General features: G+C 51.0%; 1 protein-coding gene across 1 annotated transcript; it reads right to left on the bottom strand.

Annotated features, from left to right (window-relative positions):
* Window positions 1-9,168: 9,168 nt before the first annotated feature.
* On the bottom strand, window positions 9,169-10,140 carry LOC148592392 (olfactory receptor 12D1-like). The gene has a single exon (XM_088535098.1). The coding sequence runs from the start codon at window positions 10,138-10,140 to the stop codon at window positions 9,169-9,171; it is 972 nt and encodes a 323-aa protein (XP_088391224.1).
* Window positions 10,141-10,589: the final 449 nt, after the last annotated feature.

The following is a 10,589-nucleotide window of genomic DNA, read 5'->3' as shown; positions in this document are numbered from 1 at the left end:
TTTTTACAGTGAGGATGACAGAGCACTGGAACAGGCTGCACAGAGAGGTTGTGGAGTCTCCTTCTCTGGAGATCTTCCAAACCCGCTTGGACGCAGTCCTGTGCCACGTGCTCTAGGTGACCCTGTGTGTGCAGGAGGTTGGACTGGATGACCTCTAGAGGTCCCTTCCAACCTTAACCATTCTGTGATTCCAGGATTCTGTGAGCAGCAGATGCTGCGGGGTTGGGCTGGGAGCTGCCAGCCGCTGCATGGTGCAGCCGTGGCAGAAGGTGGCGGTGGTGCCTCTCTTTTCTCCTCGGACGCTCCCCGAGCTCCTCCATCCCCGTGTGCTTGGCGCACTGCTCCGGCTTAAGCTGCAGCCAGCGCTTGAGCCACTCTGTTTTAGGGTTTACCGTCTCCCTGTCACCTTGGGAAGCCTTTTAGCAGCAGCTCTGCAGACACAGTGCCACCACCCACCCTTTCCTTCACCTTTTCCCGCTTGTTTCCTCAGTCCCTATCCCTGCTAACAGAGGACACCTCTGCTCCTTGCAAAAGCAGGACTGCAACTTCCCCCGCTCCCAACTCACCCTCCTATCACAGGCAGCACCATCGCTTTGAGAGTAGAGTGTAGAAGGAGGGAGGAGAGGAGGACGGGTCAGTTTGCAGCATCATAGTTTGGAGGGGTTTATGCCCGGGAATCTGATCCCATCACATAAACCAACAAGAATACATTCCAGGCAACAGTCCTGAATCCTAAGAACCCTTCACGGGGCTTTTGCTGAACGTGTCCCTGCATCATCTCCTGCAGCTCCGAGGTTTTCCTCCCACAAATGACCATGGTCCCTTGCCTATAGACTGCATCACGGCTGCTCAGCCACTGCTCTGCCACTGGTCGGGCAGCTGCCTCCTCCTCGTGCCCTGCGTCTGACTCCAAATCAGGGCAGGGGGGACATAACAACGCACATGAGGACCACAGACTTTCCCCTCCATCCACAGCTGCATTCCCACCTCCTGGTCACTCCAACAGCCTCCTTAATGCTTTGGAGATCACTTCCCCACTGCCCAATCTGAGGGCGCTGCACCAACAAAATCTCACCCACATCATGGTGGGCAGGCAGTATCCACCTCGGATCTCCTGCCACCTTTCCCTCCACCATTCCAGATTTCCAGATGTCAGCCCTCTTTCCACAGCAGTGCTCTAACCACCAGAGGATGGACATCACACCACTCCTCTCATCCCCACAGCCACCTGCAGTGAGGTGCTTTGCAACACAAACAGATTGATGCACATCAGGACCACAGACTTTCCCCTCCATCCACAGCTGCGTTCCCACCTCCTGGGTCACTCCAGCAGCCTCCGTAGTGCCTTGGAGATCACTTCCCTATCGCCCAGTCTGTGGGCGCTGCACCAGCACTATCTCATCCAGCGTGCGGCGGGCAGGCAGCATCCGCCCCGGATCTCCTGCTGCCTTTCCTGCCACCTGCGCCACCCCAGGTTCCTCCAGACAGAAGCTGGAGAGCAGTTGCCCCATTCGGCTCCCTTGCAAGCTCCAGCCGTGCTGCGGGGACACCCACCCCAATAGCTTGTGAGCTGTGCATGCCCGCTCACCCAGCACAAACAACGCAGCAAGGCGGCTCCCACCTCCCCTTGGTCCTTCTGTCCCCACAGAGGCATCTCTGCACTGGTACCTGCCATCTCCAAGGCATATGAGGAAGAGCAAAGGAAAATAAGAAATACTCACCTTCCAAACTGCAGGCAGAGCACCAGGAACAGCACCGAGAGGTCACTGCTGGGAGCCTGTGGGACGGTCAGGTCAGGATCTTCGGCTGGACGCGCTTTAGTGCATCGGAGGGGCCCCTTTTATCGCCTGGAGCTATTTCCTTATCTCGACTCTGCAGTTACTGACTGTGAAGAAACTAGACATTGTTGACAAAACAGAGGGTGCACTTCAAGGCTAACGTTAGGGAAATAATTAGTGCAAAAGGAAACAGTGGAATAAAACCAGCATGATTTCTAGGGGTCAGAAAAGAGTCTTGGAGTTCAAAACCACCTTCGTCTAGTTAGTTTTATGAGGATGACCCCATTCAGTAAAAGCTGCCTAGGTAGAAGTGTCATCAAATGTGGGTATGGATGTCCTGAATGGGGATCAGAGGCATAAGCTGTGAGGGGTGGGTTCTTTATTGGTGAGGAGTTGGAATGGATGGAGAAAAGGAGATGCAGGGGTGGTGGAAAGGGAGTTCAGGGAAAGAAGATACTCGGGAATGAGTTATAAATTCAAGCAGGGGTCAATGAATGGAGGGTTTTTACAAGAGTAACTCAGAAACCCAGCCGAGAAGCAACGCAGAGACACCATTCTGGAGAAGCAACAACTTGTAGCACCATGTTCTACCCTGTGCCAGGTGTGCTGAGCTTTCCCGAGCCGCAGTCTTGCCCCACGAGCAGCTGAGGGGCTAAAGTCACCGCCAGCCCCTGTGTTCCCCCAGGCAGGTAGCAGGGAGGCCTCCCTCTCCCCTTGGGCACTGCAGGGGCTCTTGCAAATGTCATCTGCTCTTGCAGGTGGCGGGTGAGGCCTCAGCACAAGCAGGTGGATGAGCCGGAGCGAGCGCAGAGCAGCACGTCAGGCTGGAAGGGCATCGGGAGCTCCCCGGGGACTCCACGGCAGCCCCCAGCTCGAGCCCAGGGCAGGGCATTGCCTCTCCAGGGTGGTTTCTCTAAAGCCCTTCCTTCAAGGGAAGCCCCATTAATGACTGCTCTGCTCCTCTGGGCAAATGGGCCCCACAGCGAGAGCTCCCTGCGCTCCATGGATGGGGAAGCACTACTGTGTCCCTGCAATTTCCAGAAAAAAACAGAGCTGTAATCTCCATTCCTCCGGAGGAATCACACGTGCAGCAGCTACCTGGGACAAAATTATGGGCTTCTAAGGCAGAGCCTGGAGGTCTTGGGAGCCCCTGAGTGAGAGTGGCCCTTTGGCCTGGCACGTGCAGCGGTGAGAAGATGGGTTCCCTGGGCACTGGTGGGCTCATCTTGCTACCTAAGGTCACCAACGCTTCAGCTGGGACTCTTCTACCTGGCGTGATGGTTGCGCCGTCCCTCTGGCTCACAGTTTCCCTCTCAGCACGTGGGATCACACACTGTGCCCCACAGGGAAAGGGCCAAAGAGGGTTTCTGTGCAACATCGTTCGCAAAAGAGCACGTGGGGAGGCTTCCTGGCAAGCTCCTCCGCTGCCCATGTATTAGAGTAGAGCCAGGGTGAAAGAGAAGAAAACAAGCCCACCAACTCATTTTATCCAAGGACAGCTGTTTAATGAACATATTGCATGCAACCCAGATTAGAGTTTACACAACTGTTGCCTATAGATGCAGTGATCAGCTTTATATGTGCTTGGTACACAAAACTGAACCCAGTCTGTTCAAATATGACTCTAAATCCTTTTTTTTTTCATAACTTCAGGAGTATTTCAAGTGCTGAAAAGGAAATCCTTAAATGTGTCACTTCTTTGCTTATTGGAGTATTTTTTCTCAACAGCATCACAGCTTTCTGAGCAGATGTGCGGTGGTTATCACAGGATCACAGAATGTTTCACATTGGAAGGGGCCTCTAGAGATCACCAAGGCCCTGCTCAAGCAGGGACTCCTAGAGAACATGGCACAGGGTCGCATCCAGGCAGGCTTTGAAGATCTCCAAAGAAGGAGACTCTACAGCCTGGGCAGCCTGTTTCAGTGCTCTGCCACCTCTGTCACCCCCACAGTAAAGAAGTTCTTCCTCATATGGAGATGGAATGTCCTGTGTTTTAATTTATACCCATTACCCCTTGTCTTGTCACTGGCCACCGAGAAGAGTTTGGCCCCATCTTCTTTACATTCGCTCCTCAGGTTTTTATATATATTTATAAGAACCCTCTCCATTTCCTCCACGCTAAACAGGCCCAGCTCACTTAGTCTTTCCTCATACGAGAGATGCTCCAGTCCCTTCATCATCCTCATTGCCCTGGACCCTCTCTAGAAGTTCCACCTCCCTCTTGTGCTGGGGAGCCCAGAACTGCACACAAGATCTGCAAAACAAAATAATTCTCTTTTCCCCCAGGCTTTAGAATTCTCTCCCCCTCCGCCCCAGCTTTAGAATTCCTCATCAGTTTTCACCAGCAAATTCTGGGAGACAAGCATTCCAGGAATTTAATCCAGAGAATGCAAGGGAGAAGAAAAGGCCTTACTGCTAAGCCTTGTCTCCTTTAAAAACAAGCATATGCAGCACAGAAAAGAGGCAACATCTAAATTCTGTCAGTCGAGTCTCAGAATTTGCGCTCAACATTCCTCTTGTTTGGCTCCTCTGCTCTGTCGCTATCTCTGTTAATATGTCTATGGTGTTAGAAGGATCCTGCAAAGACACCACAGTCTCGTGCGGAAGTTTTGCAGAGCTATCTCTTTTATATAGTTTACTGTCTTGTGGTGCTGTTTAGGGACACAAAAATTGCCTCTGCTTGGATTTTTCTGGGGGGTGAGCTCATTTCTCCATGTTTTTTCCCTATGGAAATCCCTTCATTTCATTTCATTTCGTTATGGTTTTTCTCTCCTCTCCTCTCCTCGCCTCTCCTCTCCTCTCCTCTCCTCTCCTCTCCTCTCCTCTCCTCTCCTCTCCTCTCCTCTCCTCTCCTCTCCTCTCCTCTCCTCTCCTCTCCTCTCCTCTCCTCTCTTCTCCTCTCCTCTCCTCTCTTCTTCTCCCCTCTCCTCTCCTCTTCTCTCCTCTCCTTTCTGAATCCATCCCTTCCACAGTGTATCAACCAGGTGGCTCAAGCACTTGCTAGTAAATGCAAACAGGGTAGCAAGACAAGAGCATTCCTCATGCAAAAAGGTGCTGATGGCCTGCAAGAACAGTGAGGGAATCTCACCCACACTTCATTTTCTATTTGATCAGGTCAGAGGGAGCTAAGGGGAGGTGTCTGAGATCATCTTTGTAGCCCAGCACTGGGCTTGCTCTCATAGCTCTGTTTTTTCTGTAACAGTGGTGGCAGCCAGCACTGGGTGCAGTGCTCCATGCGTTGTCTAACACATGCCTAGTCAAAGGGAACCAACTCTTCCCTTGCTCTGACAGCTTGCACCTCTTCTCTTGCACTTGTCTCTTGCTGAATTTCACGTGGTTGGTGGCTACAAGGATGCTGCAGGAGACCATGTCAGAAGTCCTGCTAAACGCAGAGCCGGAGGGAGCCCAGCAGCTCCTGCTTCTAGCTGTGGCTGCTGAGGTTTGATGCTTCCCCTGTAGATGACAGACTTGAGGCAGGACCATTGCAATCCATCATCACTGCTACCTGTAGGCAGTTACACTGTCGGAAGACTCCCCCACCCTCTATTCTGTATCCCTTTTTTTATTATTAATCTTGTGCTCCTTTTTTCTGCTATTTGGGACAGATTTTTCTGTGTTCTTGCACCTCCTTTTCTTCACCCAAGTTCCACCCTGAAAAAACAGGTGTGATGCCCCTGCCAGGGCATCTCTGCTAGGAAATGGGGTGAGTGGTACATCCTGCATCATGACAGGAGGCCCCACATGTCTTTGGGGCCCATCATGCAGGTCTTTAGGGTGTTGGGAGAAGTTCACCTGGGCTGCTGGGCTCCAAACATGTCCCCATCACAGCTCTCCTAACAGCAGGCCTGCTCCAAGTCTCTCTACAATTATACCACTGTGTTGGGTGACCATCTGGGTATGTCCTGCATGCCCTGACATTCCCCAGGGTGTCAGGCCATGAAATGATAGGACTGTTGTTTACTGGAGCCCTACATCTACACCTGCATTTTTTGGCCTGTTGTGATATTCAGGTGGTTCCCGGGAGAGGAAGGCAAAAGAGATGCTCCAAGTGTTGGAGAATCCAAGAAGAATCCCATGGGCTGGGGCTCTAGAAGGAAGGGGTGCCCAAGGGAGCTGGTTAATATTCGAGCAGCACTTCTGCCAAGCTCAAGGAAGGCTAAGGCGCATTTGGAATCAAATCTGGCAAGGGAGGTTAGAGATGACAAGAAGAGCTTCTTCAAATACACCAACAGCAAAAGGTAGATTAGGGAAACGTGGGTCCGCTGTTGAACAGGGTGGGTGCCCTTGTTATGAAAGACACAGAAAAAGCAGAGTTACTGAAGGCCTTCTTCGCTTCGGTGTTTACCAAGGGCAGCCCTATGGAATCCCAGACCCCAGGGACAACAGAAGAAACCTGGAGAGAGGAAGACTTGCCCTGGGTGGAGGAAGCTTGGTAGAGAGCACGTAGGTAAACTTGATACCCACAAATTCACAGACCCTGATGGGATGCACCCGAGTGCTGCAGGAGCTGGCGGATTTATTGCTAAGCCGCTCTCCATCATCTTTGAAAGATCCTGGAGAAGAGGGGAGGTGTCTGGGGACTGGAAGAAAGCCAGTGTCACACCAGTCTTCAAAGTGTGGGCTAGACGAGTGCACAGTGAGGTGGATTAGGAACTGGCTGGATGGCAGAGCTCAGAGGGTGGTGATCAGTGGTGCTGAGTCTAGTTGGAGGCCTGTAGCTAGCGGGGTCCCCCAGGGGTCAGTCCTTGGTCCAGTCCTGTTCAATTTATTCAGCAATGACCTGGATGAAGGCACAGAGTGCTCCCTCAGCAAGTTTGCTGATGACACGAACCTGGGAGGAGTAGCCGATACCCCAGAGGGCTGCGCTGCCATCCAGAGGAACCTGGATAGACTGGACAACTGGGCGGTGAAAAACCTCATGCAATTCAACAAGGCCAAGTGCAAGGTCCTGCACCTGGGGAGGAATAACCCCAGACACCAGTACAGGCTGGGGACCGACCTTCTGGAGAGCAACTCTGCAGAGAAAGACCTGGGTGTCATGGTGGATGACAAGTTGACCATGAGGCAGCAGTGTGCTCTTGTGGCCAAGAAGGCCAATGGGATCCTGGGGTGCATTAAGAAGAGCGTCTCCAGCAGGTCGAGGGAGGGGATCCTGCCCCTCTACTCAGCCCTGGTGAGGCCGCATCTGGAGTATTGTGTCCAGTTCTGGGCTCCACAGTATGAGAGGGATGTGGAGCTGCTGGAGAGAGTCCAGCGCAGGGCTGCGAGGATGATCAGGGGCCTGGAACATCTGCCCTATGAGGAGAGGCTGAGGGAGCTGGGCCTGTTCAGCTGGAGGAGGCTGAGAGGGGACCTGAGCAGTGTCTACAAGTACCCCAAGGGAGGCAATGAGGAGGATGGTGCTGGCCTCATTTCACTGGTGGCTATTGACAGAACTAGAGGAAATGGCCACAAACTGAAGCACCAAAAGTTCCACAGGAACTTAAGGAAAAATTCCTTAGCAGTGAGGGTGTCAGAGCCCTGGAACAGGCTGCCCAGAGAGGTTGTGGAGTCTCCTTCTCTGGAGATCTTCAAACCCACTTGGACGCAGTCCTGTGCCACATGCTCTAGGTGACCCTGCGTATGCAGGCGGTTGGACTAGGTGACCTCTAGAGGCCCCTTCCAACCTTAAGCATTCTGTGATTCCATGATTTGGAATGAGGAGAGCTGAGGAGCTGCTGTAAGATAAGGGGAAGTGAGGAAGTTACATTTAGAAACTTCTCTTTCAAGCTGCAGGTTCAGGGAAGGCCGCGATCCCTGCTGAATATATATATATATATATATATATATATATGTATATATAAAAGGAGATGCCAAGTGTGCCTGTGAACACAGATATTTATACAATCTATATCAAATGAACAGAAGGGTTTTTTCCTTCTTTCTTTCTTGGCTTTTGTTTTTTCTTTTTTGTTTGGGTTACTTTTTTGTTTTGTTTTAGAGCAACCCCAAACGATAACTACGCTGAACCAGCAATAGCATCAGGCATGTTTGCTGCAGACTGAGAAACACATCCCCAGCACTCGCTGATCAGAAAAAGAGAAAAGCAGCCTAGTTCTCAGGAGCTACTTCGCTTGCAAGATCAACTCATTCGTGGCAAAATAAAATAAAATAAAATAAAATAAAATAAAATAAAATAAAATAAAATAAAAATGGATTTTCACTTTATTTGGAGTAGACGAGTAAGGTTTAGGAAAGGATGAAGTGACAACGTTGGGGCCTGGTGTCGTCTAGGAGCCCATCCCTTGAGTCACTACTCACTGCCTGCAGAAAACTTGCTCCAGAATGTCAGCAGCTGCAATCTGTGGACAGTGTGTGGTTCAGAGATGACCATGATCCAATCTGGAAACTCTGAGAACAACCCTCAGGTGAGACTATCAAGACCAGAGTGGCAGAAGAAACTTAACTCCTGGAGATTGTTCATGTTGTCAGAGGATAAGCTGTCAGCTTAAATAAATGGGCAAATACTTGACTGGGCAGTCTTTCTCACCGTCATGTCCTCACCACCACCAATATACTGACCTGCTCACATTCCATGGACTCCAGTCCATTCAAAACTCTTTTCCCTCACTCTTCTTCCTCTGAGGTCCACTCTGATCCCTTTCCCCTACCTGTGGTCCTTCTGCTAAATATCTCTTTGAGTCTCACCCATTCCTGAAGGCCCCTTCAAGTTCTACACAGTCCCCAAATGCTCTTGTCCTGCTTCCCATAAGTCCTCTACCCCTCTCTAGGCAATAGCCCTTCAGACCATAGGGCTTTCAAGGAGAGTCACTCAGGTGGACTCATCTCAGAGGCTTTGCCACCTCCAAGGCTTCATACACCCCATGCAGAGGAGTTACCACACAGCTCTGGGAATGAGCAAGACAGTAAGAGGATTTTACAGAAGGTGAGGCTCAAGCCATCGCCTCTGCTGGAGGATACTGCACATACACAGAATGGAGGACTGCAAGGAAGCACTCACCTTGTCTTTGGCCTGTTATAAACAAATATTTCCTCTGAAAGACCTAAAAAGACTGAAAAGATCTCAGGGCTCCTGTGGGAACAGGAGATCAGGATCCCTGGGACAAGATCTCTTACAACAGCCAGTGTGGAACATTGCTCAGGAGAGTAAGAAGCTTTTTGACACCTTCACATATCAGTGTAAAAATTTGGGAGGTTTATTTTGAGATTAGGACACATTCATCTGGCTTTTCTTTTCCAGCTGGATGAATGGGAGTAGCCCACCAACCTATATTTATCTTCAGGCATTGATATTGCCCAAGATAGGAGACATAAGAGTGTATCGAGTTCCCAGGGTTCTTCTGAAGGGAGCCAGGCCAAAAGCTCCTCTGATTGCAATTGCCATTGCCCACTACCCTACACACAGTGCAAGCAAGAAGACTTTTTGTACTAGTAGCTCTCTGGGGAAAAGTCTTCTCTTTAGGGCACATTTTACCTCCACATTCCTCAAGGTGTAGATCCAAGGGTTGAGCACTGACGTGACAACATTATACATAAGAGTGGCTATCATGTCCCTCTTGGGTGAATTCCCTGAGGAAGATGGCACATAGTTAAAAATAACCGGGATATAGAATAAGGCGACTACTGTGAAATGGGCGATGCAAGTGGAGAAGGCTTTCCTCCTTCCCTCCATGGACCGGACTTTCAGTTGGAGGAAGCAAAATATGTACAGGTAAGAAAAAAGTGTGAAGACAAGAGGGCCAATCGCAATGGCCCCGGTGATGATGCTGAGAAGGTTGAGGTTGAGCTGGTTGCTGTTGCAAGCCAGTCTCACCAGAGGCTTGATGTCACAGAAGAAGTGGTGGATGCGGCTGGGGCCGCAGAAATGGAGCTGGGACGTCATGACCGTGTGCATGAGAGCGTGGAGGAAGCCCGTAGCCCAAGTGGCCGCAGCCAGCAGGAGGCAGGCCCGTGGGCTCATGAGCAGGGTGTAGCGCAGGGGGTTGCAGATGGCCACAAAGCGGTCATAGGCCATGACAGCCAGCAGCAAAGCTTCGCTGCTGCCCAGGAAGTGGAAGAAGTGGAGCTGGCTTAGGCAGCCCGTGTAGGAAATGTCCTGGGGGTGCCCCAAGAGGAAGCCAGCCAGCATCTTGGGTACGGTAACTGTGGAGTAGAAAATATCCAGGCAGGAGAGGTTGCAGAGGAAAAAGTACATGGGGGTGTGTAGCCGGGACTCGCACACCACTACAATCATGATTGCCATATTCCCCAGCAGGCTAGACAGGTAGAGCAGCAAGAAGAGCACAAACAGGAATTGCTGCAGCCCTTGAACATTGCTCAGGCCAAGGAGGATGAACTTCCTCACCTCTGTCTGGTTCTCCATGCCTGCAGGGAAAGAGACACTAACTTAGCAGTAGCTTGCTATCTTTCCATCCTGAGCTGTTATTTCTCTTTCCCAGAGTCCTCTTCCATAAGGAGCATCCTCTGCTGATGTTGTCTCATGAAGGGAAGAGGTCAGATACTGAATGACCCAAAAAAATGGTGTGTTTCAGAATAATGAGAAAAGAATATTATCAGAGAGACAGAGGAAGGAAGGAGGAAAGGAGGGAAGGAGGGAGGGAGAGAGGGAGGGAGGGAGGGAAGGAAGGAAGGAAGGAAGGAAGGAAGGAAGGAAGGAAGGAAGGAAGGAAGGAAGGAAGGAAGGAAGGAAGGAAGGAAGGAAGGAAGGAAGGAAGGAAGGAAGGAAGGAAGGAAGGAAGGAAGGAAGGAAGGAAGGAAGGAAGGAAGGAAGGAAGGAAGGAAGGAAGGAAGGAAGGAAGGAAGGAAGGAAGG

Source organism: Tinamus guttatus, unplaced genomic scaffold (genome assembly GCF_059628265.1).
Source record: "Tinamus guttatus ecotype Peru unplaced genomic scaffold, ASM5962826v1 Tinamus_guttatus_pri_ptg000615l, whole genome shotgun sequence".
In the NCBI taxonomy this organism is placed as follows: domain Eukaryota; kingdom Metazoa; phylum Chordata; class Aves; order Tinamiformes; family Tinamidae; genus Tinamus; species Tinamus guttatus.
The sequence above is the reverse complement of the archived record's forward strand: the minus strand, read 5'-3'. Positions and strand labels throughout refer to the sequence as shown.

What these genes read in the sequence shown, in the direction of transcription:
- LOC148592392 (XM_088535098.1), bottom strand. Translation starts at nt 10,140, where the DNA reads ATGGAGAACCAGACAGAGGTGAGGAAGTTCATCCTCCTTGGCCTGAGC.